Genomic DNA, 14,504 nt, shown 5'->3' on the forward strand with positions numbered 1-14,504 from the left:
CAATTGAGCAAAAGGAGTTGGTTGTCAGGTATGGCTCAGTGGGTAGCAGTCTCATCAGAGCCACAAGGTTCAATTCCTACTCCAGAGATATAAGCACAAAATCTAGTGCTGAGGGAGTGCTGCACTGTCGCAGATGCCATCAGTTGATCGAGACATCAAAGGAAAGCTGTTTGGCCTCAAAGATGTGGTGAAAAACATCCCATGGCACTATTCAGAGGCACAGGGGACACAAATTAACTGCCATGTTTCCTGCAAAAACTTCAGAAGTACTTCATTGGTTGTAAAGTATTTTGGGATGTCCTCAGGACATGAAAGGCACTAACATAAATGCAAGTCTTTCTAAATTTTGTTGACAGCTACAAATGAAACAAAATAAATCACCGTTCTTGCTGATTACAGGTCTTATTTAGCTGAGTATTTTATGGTAATTTTTTGCATTTCAAGTGAAATTTGCCTGAATTATTTGAAGAATGAACATCCAGTTCAGCTAAAAGTCTTTTAGAAAAAGCGAAAACCCTCATATCCTGACAGGATGAGGTGACACACCTTGCTACTTCAAATCAGAACTGACTTAACACATGCTGGGATATTCTACAAACTGCACATGCTCAGAATATACAGGTGCAGATCTAAGGTCTGCACACATTTTTTTCATGATTTTGAGACAGACTACAAAGACTACAAAGTATCCATGACAGATTAATTAATCAAATATTATTCCCACAAACCAACCACAGAGCTCAAAAAAATCTATTCTTCAAAAGTGCCACACACAGACCAGTCATGCACTATCAATTGGCCAATGAAACTGGTAAAAATGATACAAATCTTTTACAAGGTTAAAATGATTATTGGTAGTGAAATAAATTACTGGAAAGTGACTTAACAATGATAATGATCTGATTATCATTATCACTATCAGTCAATGTGATTACTTGAAAAGGGATACAATATATTTTTTTTAAATAAGCAATCTAGGGAAGTTTTATATTTGTTACCTCTGCTTCCCTTGCCAAACAATCATTTCCATTAGGTACCAATGACAGTCTAGGATTTTTAAATAAGCTGGCGCAAGCACCTGCTTAGAGTTCTTGCCTTTAAGCATAATCCAGTCCAGACAATTTCCACAAATAATATTATTTATAACTGAAAACTAATCGGTAAGCACTCAGTGCAATATCTTGAGCAATTATAATGAATTTTGCAAGTTGAATACTCAAACTGTCAGAATTGTAAATGGCTACTACAGAAGAATACAGCTTTCAGGCTAAGCTAATGATTGCACTTGAACAAACATTTAGTTAAAGTAAACAGGTTCTCAACAGTCAGTGTCTTTCAGGTGCAAGTTACAAAGTCAGCAGTGCAGGAACTCAAACGTTACAACCATGGAAACTAAAGGCATACAAATTTAGTGTTTGCAAAGCAAGTATCTGCTAAACTTCAAAACTGTATAATCTGATCATTAAAGCTGTAATTGCCCACGTCACATTCCACTGAACAAGAACAATCGTGTGGCTTTCAAAGCATCTTATTTTTAGTTGCAATCTCTTTTACCAAACTGCTGCTATGTTTCCACACAGCACCACCCCCCTCACCATACAAGTGTGAAACACTTTGAGATGTTTTAATATGATTAGATACTATATATATATTTGTATATATGTATACACATTTTTTTTCTCCCACAACGTAAGGCCATTTCCTTTTGAAAGAATTGGTGTACATAAAAAAAAGACTTGCATTTATATAGCACCTTTCATGGCATCAGGGCATCCCAAAGCTCTTTAAAGCCAGTAGTACTTTTTAAGCGTAGTAATTTAGGAAACTGGACAGCCAATTTTCACGCAGGAAAGTCCCAAAAACAGCAATGTGATGAGCAAACCAGTGATCTGTTTTCATGATGTTGGTTGGGGGATAACTAGTGTCCAGGACACTGGGATAACTCCCTATCTTAGAAAGCAAACAGGCCCTCAACTTAGCACCTCATCCTAAAGAAGGCACCTCACACAGTGCAGTATTCCACTGGATTGTCAGTCCAGATCTGAGTCCTAAAGTCTCAAGGGTGGGACTTAAACTCACAACATTGTAACTCAGAGGCAAGAGTGCTGCCAACTGAGCCACAGCTGACCAGAAGTACATATACCCTGGAAAAACACAACTTGAGTTCAGCATATCGATTCTGTAGCATGATAAAATGTAATTTTACAAACACTGAACCAGACAGTAAGTCAGTGAATAAAATAAAAACAAAGCTCAGGTCTTCAAACATTTGCTTCAAGCACTGTAATTTTTGAAGAATGCGCTTATCACGTTGCGTCAAGCTGAAAGCATTTCAACTCATGTTATCTTACTAGTGTTTTAGGGGTAGGGAAAGTCAACTTTCTCTATTGGAATGGAGATTGGCTACCACCAGATTAGATGGAGGACGGGACAGGAGGTTGTCAGAACCAAATCAAGTCAGTCAGATATTTTAAATGCTCATTGCCTCTATTAAAATAATTGACTCTGGAATGCCATACCAAGATGCTGTGTTCACCATCATTAACAACCTCAAATATTAAGGTTTTAAAAACGAAAGATGTTTGAACTGCGTAGCAGGTTGACCCACAATTAAAAGAGACAGATTTAAAGTTTGGGAATAAGCTTTCATCAGACTTCAGTTCCGAGTTTGAGTTTTTATGGTTGATAGTATTCCAGATACAGTATGATCATTGTCCAAACTGAACAATTTAGGATTAAACAAGATCTTGGTCTGTTTGTAATCAGCATTAAAAACTCAGTTTACGCTGTGCCATTTTGGCTATATTATTTAGCAAATATTTTCATAAATTACATTGCCCAAAGAACATTTATTCTCCAAGTATATTGTCAGTATAAAGTACATGGTCCATTCCCTCTCTCTAATTTTTTCCTGAAGTTCGACTTCTTGACCACTAAGAAGCAGCTCATGTTTTGTTACAATGAAGTGGCCCATTCCTCATGTGTGACCCTTGATGGTGAGCGTCAGCAAACTATTCAATCACGTGGGGAGGTGAATCATAGCTGGTCCACTTGCTGTGACAGCTCAGTGATGAATTTGGAAACTCAAAATAATAGATATTCCTGTAGCTGAGAAAATGAAATTAAAACAGATGCTAGAATGTCAGAATTCTGAAAAATAGCTTACTTTTAAATTGACTGAACAAGGAATTTTTAAATCCTGCTGTCTGTTATTTTCATTATTACTACAATTAAAAAGTACTCATTTATAAAATTTTCTATAGTAGGCTATTCAAATTATCCATGCAACAAGATATCTCTTTGTAATTGTAACTTACTTGCAATTGAGTTGAGCAGTGATGAAAATCAGGGATGTGAAAAAGGCCGGAATTGGAGGATCACAGAAATCACGAACGTTGTCAGGTTGGAGGAAGTTGCAGGGATAGAGGGGAACAAAGCCATGGGGGGATTTGAAGTTAAGGCTAAGAATTTTAAGATCAAGGTGTTGCCAGGCAGGCAGCCAATGTAGGTCCGCTAGCACAGGGGTGATAGGTAAGTGGGATGTTGCACATATTAGGATACAGGCAGCAGAGATTTGGATAAGCTTAAATTTATGGCAGGTGCAAAGAGGGAGGCTGTCAGGAGAGCAGTGGAATGTTCAAAGCTGGTGGCAATAAGGTTTTCAGGGTTTCAGCAGTAGATGAACTGAGACAGCAGTGAAGACAGGTGTTCTTAAGGAGAAGAAAGGAAGCAGTCTTGTTGATGGAGAGGATATGGGTCAGAAGCTCAGTTCAGAGTCAAATAGCACATCAAGGTTGTTAACAGTCTGGCTCAGTCTCAGGCAGATGCCAGGGAGAGGAAGAGACTTGTGGCTAGGGAATGGAGTTTGTGGCAGGGATTGAAGACAATTGCTTTAGTCTTCTCAATAATTAATTTCACACACCATGGACAGCACAGAGGAAGACAGTGGGTGCAATCCATATTGTAAAAATCTGCGATACAGCATTTTAGTGATGCAGATATCCCATTGTAATATCTGAATAAACTCTTAAAAAACTGTAACTTAAAATGTTTTATTTCAGTACAGGAATAGTACTGTAGTCTTGAAAAGGTTAAACAGAAATTACATCTATGGGGTAATTAGCACTTAAGAAGATAAACCATTGAGCAATGTTTTAACAAACTAGACACAATAAAAGGTTAATGTCAGACTACCTGTAAAAGAATTTTAAGGCCACACAAAGCAAATGCTATGTTTCCAGGAAATCTATTTAAAGGATCTCCATTAAATGACAAGTCTATAAAGTTTTCCAGATTGTTACAGCCTCCCATCACACAAAGTTACATAAATTGGATGGTAACCAGAGCTTTTAAAAAGTTGATGTTATATGTCCAAAACATAGCATTGAAACTGTCCCTGAGAAACGTAGTTTCATTTCTGGATTGGCCTAATGATTTACATTGATTTATATTTAGTGCCAAAAAGAATTAATATAAAAATAACAAAACAAAAATATACTAAAACCTCTGTAAGAGGGATATTTTCACAGATATCAACCCTCATTTATATATATATATATATATATATATATATAAAATAAAAAGGAAAAAATACTGATTAAAATGTTCTAATCCCAATGATGTGCCAAAGGTTAGGCCACAATGGATGATCTCTAGATAGAGACAGGTAGCATCACATGCCACTTCTCGTGGCTGCCAGCCGGCTCACTTTCTTCGTACCCCAAAACTGGATGATGGCTAGGAGTCCAGTTCTAATACTTGTGGGTTGAAAGCAATTGAGCATTTCAGTTATTAAAATTAGGTCCTAAAAGTCATGCCGATGTTGTGTTTGTTCTTGTGTCTAAGTTATCTCTCGTATGGAGGAAGAACACAGGCAAATCTGGGTACTTTTTACTGGACAGCTTCCGTTTTCCAGACTCAGAATGGTCCATTTTAGCTCTAGGACTTTGCAATAGTTCTGGTAGTGGAAATTCACCACTGCTGTGACTAACATACACAGGTGGAACCTTCTGAACCAATTCAATTTTTGGATCCAAGCTTGCAAACTTTTTAGAGTTCTTCTTAATATTTGGGTGCACTGGAGAAAATGGCTTTGGTCCTTCACCATGTTGCTGTGGTTTGGGAATCAGACTCTGAAGGGAATTTCCAAAGTTGCCCATTGTGCTGTGAAGGATTGTGTTGGTGTAGTCAACCATTGCTGCACTGCCAAGTCTTGTCTGGATCACTGGGATTTCATCCATGGACTCTGCAGAATCAGAGTGATACTCAGCTGGAGGGCCTGCGGCCTGCACGTGGTTAATGCCATTTAGCATTAAGGGAGGTAGAGTAGCCCTTGGTGGGAAAGCTGTGGTAGGGATCATTGAACTCTGGAAAGCAGCAGCAAGATCTGTGGAATGGAGCAAGGAAGTGGAGTTATATAATTAGAGTTATCCTGGTCATTACAGGAATTCTTTAGTGAAACTATACATATTACACTAGTTCTTAAAATACTACACAACTGCCTAACTAAAGGATATGAAAATTTGAATATTTAGAAAAAAATAATATTCAGGATTGGGCACGGTATGGTCATTTAGAAACCGTGAGGTCACATGCTCATGTTCTAGCTCAGCCTCAAATCTGATTTTTTTTTCATTTCCTAGCCAGGCTCATGAGATGTCTTTTATATAGCTGGCCTCACAGTAAGTACCACTAAGGTCGACTGAACTTTTACAGACACTGGAGCTAAACTGTGGAAAAGTCTTTCAACATTACTACCCTCTCAGCTCAAAAAAGGCTCCAGAGGTGTAGATGGAAAACAGGTGGTGAGATAACAGGTAACTATTAAGGGAATAATAAGAAAACAAAACTGAAACACCAGAGAGTTAGTAAAAACTTATACCTTGCATAAAATAGAAAATGTCCAATTTCATAATGGTCTATTATTTCTTTGCGAATTTATGCAATCAAACTTGCATTCTGCAGTAAGTAACCATCATCCAGCCTACCCTTCAAAGCTATTTTACCTTTTAATAATTTTGGCAATGAAACCTTGTTTATCTGCCATAATAGAGAGGGAACACTCCCCTTTGCAGATAATGTAAAACAAAGGGGTGAAACTGTTTTTGGTGATAGTGGCTCAGCCTGATTTATCCCAACCTTGTTTTCTTTTTCTACTGGTTTGGTTAACAAGAGCTGCTAAAATTCACCATCACTCACTCTGCACTACCACTCCAGACCAAGCTAACCTCCAGATATTTATCAGTCTCCAGATTACACTGTTGATTGCTCATTATGTTGAATGTATTGTTGCTCCCTGCCTGTGTCAAGATGATACAATAATTTTCATAATATTATTGGAATTTATTGTTAAATAGAGTAATAGTGGGATGTGTCTATAGGTGTCTGTGTGCGTGTAAGACTTAATTGAATTAGAAGCAGTTAGTCTGGGTGCTTTGATGTAAGAAGAAAAGTTAGGTTTGAAATGTTAATTAGGTAAACATGGGGAAGTTTAGAAACATAGATGTTAAGGGAACATTTTCATTTTTAAATAAACCACACTAGATTGTTTTCAAAGGAGGGGTGAAATGTGTAACCTAGCCAGGTGAAGTTTAGAAAGTGTGTTTATTTTTCCCAAAGATTACTGGTAAAATTTAGTGCTATGAGAGGTTTTTATCAACAGGGAGATAAAGTCCAAAGACATAGTGAAACAATGGGTATTTGCATTCAAAGAGGAAAATATGTATACAAGGAGCAAAGGCTGGTGTGTAAGGGTAGGCATTTTTAGATCTTACAAGTGTGGGAAAAAGCCTTCAGAATCTATGCCTCAAGCTGCTGTCTTCAAAGGACTGAAGTTAAGAAAACTCACTTGGAATTTGACTTGTTCAGGGTATCATGTTTCTTTGCCTGGATCTTTTAAAATCTGTGTCTTACTGTTGCCTTAACAAAATTGTAACTGGGAGTTAGATTGATTGGGGATTTAGAAGTTATCATAGTAGTAATTTATAGATCTATGTACGTATTAAAAGCATTTCTCTTATTAATACATGTTTAATCCAGTTTTGTAAAAACCTATAAGACTTGGTGGTCTTATTACTACTGAATTCAAGACATGCATCTTGAAATTTATACAAATTGAAAATTAAGTTGTGACAGTTGTTTCAAGTTTTCCTCTGGGATTTGAACAGCTCAGCATTTACCATCTGCTGCATCATAGCAGCCTGCCTCAGCCCTCCCAGTTGTTCTGGTCCTACGATTAAGGTCATATCACACTGGACCAACTGAGTTATCTGTTCAGCGCTGCACCTTTCTTCCCTCTCCATCCCCCATATACTGTTATGAATGTGAGACTTTATAAGATGGTTATGTTTTAAACTCTTTTATTTCACGGTAAAACGGAGTAGTCTGGGGAGGGGAATGTGACCTACGAAATCTGCTTGGAGACAAATCCATGTGACCTAGTTGTCATGGGGACAGGGGGCCAGGTCAAAACTTAATGAAAGGAAGTTGCAAGCTTTAACATCAGGATACTAAGGCGGCGGCAGCTGGTTTGCTGTGCACAGACTCAGATTCTCAGAGTCCGTTAGACAGAGATTTGGTAAACAAAAACAGGTGCTGCTATGCCAAACAGGAGAAAAAGGCTGTTTCTGGGTTCATCAAGCAGAGTGCTGGCAAGGAAGGGTTTCCTGTTGAAGAGACGAGGCTTGTAGAGAGTTAAAGACCAAGGAGTCGCCAGAGGGTGCCTTGCTACTGGAAGTCCAATATTTGATTATGCTAAAAAGATTGTGTCAAGGGACTTTATTTAAAATGACACTGGAAAGTTCACCCTGGTGGAGCAGGGAGAAGAGCTGCTGTTAAATCCAGGAGCAGTTTGGGACATTGTATACAAGATTACATCTCTGCTGAGAGTGCAGTATAATGTATAAATGTGGTGTTATGTAGTTCATGGGGAGCACCTTTTCTATGGTTTAGTATATTGGTTACCGACCAAGTAAAGTTTAGCCGAAGTTGATTTTAGTTTGTTTGTTATAGTAAAAGTCTTAAAACCTGAAATCTTGTCATGCAATTCTTTATGTTGGTCACTGGGAAATTCATGTCTCTTTTAAAAAGTAATAGATCTCTATGGGGATCGTAACAATACCCATTCCCGAAGACACTAGGGAACCTACCACAGACCCAAGAAAGCTGGCCAAAATATCTCCTTGATGTCAACCATACTAGAAGTGAACACAAAAGGCAAGCACTTCTAGTAATCTTCTTGGCAGTCTGTGTTTACATCAGCATTATAAAAGCAGCTGATAAGGGTCACTAAGCAATAACAGAATGGAAGCAACTGAGAATGAGGATTTCCCCTCGTCGAAATCCTTCCATCTACAAATGATGATAGACATAGAAACTAGGAGCAGTAGGCCATTCGGCCCTTCGAGCCTGCTCCGCCATTCATTATGATCATGGCTGATCATTCAACTCAATAGCCTGCTCCCGCTTTCTCCCCATACCCATTGATCCCTTTTGCCCCAAGAGCTATATCTAACTCCTTCTTGAAAGCATACAATGTTTTGGTCTCAGCTACTTTCTGTGGTAACGAATTCCACAGGCTCACCACTCTCTGGGTGAAGAAATTTCTCCTCGTCTCAGTCCTAAATGGTCTACCCCATATCCTCAGACTGTGACCACTGGTTCTGGACTCCCCCACCATCGCGAACATCCTTCCTGCATCGACCCTGTCTAGTTCTGTTGGAATTTTATAGGTTTCTATGAGATCCCCCCTCATTCTTCTGAACTCAGCAAATATAATCCTAATCGACTCAATCTCTCCTCACATGTCAGTCCCGCCATCCCAGGTATCAGTCGGGTAAATCTTCGCTGCACTCCCTCTATAGCAAGTGCATCCTTCCTCAGATAAGGAGACTAAAACTGCACACAATATTCCAGGTGTGGTCTCACCAAGGCGCTGTACAATTGCAGCAAGACATCCCTGTTCCTGTACTCGAATCCTCCGGCCATGAAGGCCAACATATCATTGCCTTCCTTACCGCCTGCTGCACCTGCATGCTTACCTTCAGCGACTGGTGTACAAGGACACCCAGGTCTTGTTACACATTCCCCTCTCTCAATTTATAGCCATTCAGATAATAATCTGCTTTCCTGTTTTTGCTACCAAAATGGATAACCTCACATTTTTCCACATTATACTGCATCATCCATGCATTTTGCCCACTCACTCAGCTTGTCCAAATTATACTGAAGCATCTCTGCATCCTCCTCACAGCTCACCCTCCCACCCAGCTTTGTGTCATCTGCAAATTTGGAGATATTACATTTAATTCCCTCATCTAAATCATTAATATATATTGTGAAACACTGGGGTCCCAGCACCGATCCCTGCGGTACTCTACTAGTCACTGCCTGCCATTCGGAAAAAGACCTGTTTATTCCTACTCTTTGTTTCCTGTCTGCCAACCAGTTTTCTATCCATCTCAATACACTACCCCCAATCCCATGCGCTTTAGTTTTACACGCCAATCTCTTATGTGGGATTTTGTCGAAAGCCTTCTGAAAGTCTAAATAAACCACATCCACTCTACTCGTTACATCCTCGAAAAATTCCAGTAGATTTGTCAAGCATGATTTCCCTTTCATAAATCCATGCTGACTTTGTCTGATTCTGCCACTGTTTTCCACGTGCTCAGCTATTAAATCTTTTATAATGGATTCTAGAATTTTCCCCACTACTGACATCAGGCCGATTGGTCTATAATTCCCTGTTTTCTCTCTGCCTCCCTTTTTTAAATAGTGGGGTTACATTAGCTACCCTCCAATCTGTAGGAACTGTTCCAGAGTCTCTAGAATCTCGGAAGATGACCGCCATTGCATCCACTATTTTGAGGGCCACTACCTTAAGTACTCTGGGATGTAGATTATCAAGCCCCAGGGATTTATCGGCCTTCAATCCCATCAATTTCCCCAACACCATTTCCCTACTAATACTGATTTCTTTCAGTTCCTCCCTCTCACTAAACCCTGTGTTCCTCAACATTTCTAGTATGTTGTTATTAGTGTCCTCCTTTGTGAAGGCAGAACCAAAGTATGTATTTAGTTGGTCAGCCATTTCTTTGTTCCCCATTATAAATTCCCCTGTTTCTGACTGTAAGGGACCTACATTTGTCTTCACCAATCTTTTTGTCTTCACATACCTATAGAAACTTTTACCGTCAGTTTTTATCTTCCCTGCAAGCATACTCTCGTACTCTATTTTCCCCTTCTTAATCAATCCCTTGGTCCTCCTTTGCTGAATTCTAAAGTGCTCCCAATCCTCAGGTCTCTTGTATTTTCTGGCCAATTTGTATGCCTCTTCCTTGGATCTAATACTATCTCTAATTTCCCTTGTAATCCATGGTTTGGCCACCTTTCCTATTTTACTTTTGCGCCAGACAGGAACAAACAATTGTTGCAGTTCACCGATGCGCTCTTTGAATGTTTGCCATTGCCTATCCACCGTCATCTCTTTAAGTAACATTTCCCAATCCTTCATAGCCAACTCGTGCCTCATACCATTGTAGTTTCCTTTATTAATATTCAGGACCCAAGTCTCAGAATCAACTACGTCAATCTCTACCTTGATGAAGAATTCTATCATATTATGGTCGCTCATCCCCAAGGGGCCTCGGACAACTAGATTGCCAATTATTCCTTTCCCATTACACAATATCCAGGCTAGAATGACCTGTTCTATTGTTGGTTCCTCAATGTATTGGTCCAGAAAAACATCCCGCATACACTCCAGGAATTCCTCCGGTATTTTTACTAATTTGATTTGCCCAATCTATATGCATATTAAAGTCACCCATAATTACAGACGTTCCTTTATTACATGTGTCTGTAATTTCTGTTTAATGCCATTCTCAACATCACCACTACAATTTGGGGGTTTATATACAACCCCTACTAACGTTTTTTGCCCCTTAGTGTTTCTCAGCTCTACCTATACAGATTCCACATTGTCGGAGTTAATATCTTTCCTCACTATTGCGTTAATTTCCTCTTCAACCAGCAAGGCAACTCCTCCGCCTTTTCCTTTTTGTCTGTCCTTCCTAAATACTGAATACCCCTGGATGTTCAGTTCCCACCCTGGTCACCATGCAGCCATGTCTCCGTAATCCCGACTATACATACCTGTTTACATCTATTTGCGCGGTTAATTCATCCACTTTACTGCGAATGCTCCTCGCGTTAAAGCACAAAGCCTTAAGGCTTGTCCCGTTCCCACTATTTATCACTGAGGCCCTGTTTGATTCTTGCCCTTGATTTCTCTGCCTATCACTTTTCTTATTCCCCTTTCTGTCTTTTGTTCTCGTCCTTGATTCCCCCTCCTCTGACTCCTTGCATAGGTTCCCATCCCCCTGCCATTTTAGTTTAAACCCTCCCCAACCACTCTAGCAAATGTTCCCCCTAGGACAGCAGTCCAGGTCCTGCCCAGGTGTAACCCATCCAGTTTGTACTGGTCCCACCTCCCCAGAACCGGTCCCAATGCCCCAGGAATCTGAAACCCTCCCCCTTCACACCATCTCTTCAGCCACGTATTCATCCGATATATCCTGCTATTTCTACTCTGACTGGCACGACATGCAGCAAACAATCCATTTCAAACGTGGTGCCTTCAGATGGTGCACCTTTGCTGATGGCTGAAGGGGCCAATCCTTTAGATGCAGGTTCTGCCACAAGCACATGAAGCTTCCAAGTATCATTGTGGGTTGTTGTTTTTAGCGTTGACCCCGTTGCCCAGCCATTGTAACCAACAATCATTGTGGTAGTGCATGCTATTTCCCTCTTTCATCAGCTAGTGACTCCTAGGTGATAAATCAATATTTAGAGTTTTTCATGTTGCACTTGCAAGCACCCTTGAAGCGGACCATTGGGTGTCCCACTGGTGATATGGCTCCGGCAACCTCAACATAGAGAAAGTTCTTGGGTATGAAATCAAAGAATCGTTACAGTACAGAAGGCAGCCATTTGGCCCATCGTTTCTATGCTGACCCTCCTAAGGAGCAATTCACGTGCTGCCACCCCCTGCCCTCTCCCCACATCCCCTGCACATACCTCCTTTTCAGATATTTAGAAAATGTAGGAAACATTTGTGGCACAGAAGGAGACAGCTCTGCCCATTGTGTCTGCACCAGCTAAAAAACAAGCCCCCCCAGACTAATCCCATTTTCCAGCACTTGGTCCATAGCCCTGGAGATTACAGGATTTCAGGTGCATATCCAGATACTTTTTAAATGGGTTGAGGGTTTCTGCCTCTACTACCCTTTTAGGCAGCAAGTTCCAGACCCCTACCATTGTCTAGGTGAAAAAAGTCTTTCATCTCCCCTCTAATCCTTCCACCAATGACTTTAAATCTATGTCGCCTAGTCACTGATCTCTCTAAGGGAAATAAGTCCTTCCCATCCACTCTATCCAGGACCCTTACAACCTTATACACCTCCCCTCAACATCCTCTGTTCCTAGTCTATCTAATCTTTCCTCATAGCTGCAATTTTCCAGTCCTGGCAACAACCTCGTAAATCTCTTCTGCACCCTCTCTAGTGCAAATACATCGTCTTCTATCCTGCGGATGTGCCTGAGCCAATGAAGCCATCTCTGTTGATGGGTGCTAACAAACTTTGCAGCTCTGCCTTTGAGGACTGCTGCATTCGTGATTTTCTCCTGCCAGGATACCCCATAATGCACCACAGGCAGTGAATAATGAGGATAATAAAGGGAATAATGGGAGTTTGGGAAATTGAGGATCTACCTTGGCACAGTTTCCCCAAAACTTTAGTTTATCCTCAACAGCAATGGGAGTGTATATACTGAAGACAAAGTTTGGCAGTTTTGATTATGGCATTTATTAAAATACACATTATGCTGCCATCTAGTCTTATGTAGCCATTTGAGTGATCTTAATTATAGTTATCTTTTCTTCAATTTATGTAAATTGCAGCATTCATAAAGGTAAAATATATTCTACAGGACAAAGGTTTTAATTTGAACATGAATTCTTGGATAAAAGCAAAAATCTGCGGATGCTGGAAATCCAAAACAAAAATAAAAATACCTGGAAAAACTCCGCAAGCATTACCCAGACTTCCCTGTTGCTTGCCATTTCAACACTCCACCTTGCTCTCATGCCCACATGTCCGTCCTTGGCCTACTGCATTGTTCCAGTGAAGCTCAACGCAAACTGGAGGAACAGCACCTCATCTTCCGACTAGGCACTTTACAGCCTTCCGGACTGAATATTGAGTTCAACAATTTTAGATCATGAACTCTCTCCTCCATCCCCACCCCCTTTCCGATCCCCCCCTTTTTTCCCAATAATTTATATAGATTTTTCTTTTCCCACCTATTTCTATTATTTTTAAATGTATTTCCATCCATTGTTTTATCTCTACCTTTTAGCCTTTTTCGATTCCTTCACCCCACCCCCACTAGGGCTCTCTGTACCTTGCTTGTCCTGCTTTCTACCCTTAATTAGCACATTCCTTAGATAATATCACCACCTTCAACGCCTCTTTGTCCTTTTGTCTATGACATCTTTTGGCTATCTCCGCCTATCACTGGCCCTCTATCCAGCTCTACTTGTCCCACCCCCCCTTAAACCAGCTTATATTTCACCTCTCTTCTATTTTTACTTAGTTCTGTTGAAGAGTCATACGGACTCGAAACGTTAACTGTGTTCCCTCCGCAGATGCTGCCAGACCTGCTGAGTTTTTCCTGGTATTTTTATTTTTGTTATGAATTCTTGGATTGGTTGTGGTTGACTGCTTTAAGGCTAGCTTGACTAGATGGTTAAGATGAAATGGGTAGTGCAACCAAAAAGTGAACATGGAACAAGGTGAGTTTAAAAAGTGTCACAAACTCAACTTAGCTTGATATTTCCATGTTTATCACAATTTGGACGCTAAGTTTTCTTGTATATGCAAGGGTTCTTACATTTGAAATACAATGCTTTTAATTGTTATGTTTTCCCCCATCTCTTCTGCAAAATATTGATTTTTACTAAGGCACAATGCCATAGGTGCTGGTAATCCTCCAGTAATTTGTCCAAATGGTCATTCCTCATCCAGTGAGCTCACAAAATATCAACAGACTGTTTGATCATACAGGATATCATAATTAACCAGAATTCTCTTCTCACCCGACATCCATGCACATCATTTTCCAGCAGAGATCACTAGATAGGAATCATGGTCGAAATTTCCCCCTCTCTTACCCAAGTGGGTAAAAACCAATTACAGTATAACAAATGGTGACTCAGCTGACATCTAGCTACTTATCACAAGGAGGAAACAAATATAGGACCTTTTGGCTCATATGGATGGATATTATAAATACTTATAATGCCTTTACACACCAGGCAAAATACGTTGATACACAGTATAACTGGTATGAAATATGATGGAACAAAAACAAAAATTGCTGGAAAAACTCAACAGGTCTGAGTTAACGTTTCGAGGCTGTGAGACTCTTCTTCAGAACTCTTC

The 14,504-nt window shown here is 40.1% G+C and overlaps 1 protein-coding gene across 5 annotated transcripts in view; it reads right to left on the reverse strand.

Annotated features, from left to right (window-relative positions):
- Positions 1 to 4,038: 4,038 nt before the first annotated feature.
- zdhhc1 (zDHHC palmitoyltransferase 1) overlaps positions 4,039 to 14,504 on the reverse strand; it is a 76,223-nt gene continuing 65,757 nt past the window's right edge. For all 5 annotated transcript variants that reach the window (XM_078544174.1, XM_078544169.1, XM_078544170.1 and 2 more), the window contains one exon: positions 4,039 to 5,386. In XM_078544174.1, coding sequence (XP_078400300.1) covers positions 4,812 to 5,386 — 575 coding nt within the window. In that variant the 3' untranslated portion in view covers positions 4,039 to 4,811. The remainder of the gene's footprint in view (positions 5,387 to 14,504) is intronic.

The sequence above is a fragment of the Cetorhinus maximus genome, chromosome 6 (genome assembly GCF_964194155.1).
Source record: "Cetorhinus maximus chromosome 6, sCetMax3.hap1.1, whole genome shotgun sequence".
Lineage (NCBI taxonomy): Eukaryota > Metazoa > Chordata > Chondrichthyes > Lamniformes > Cetorhinidae > Cetorhinus > Cetorhinus maximus.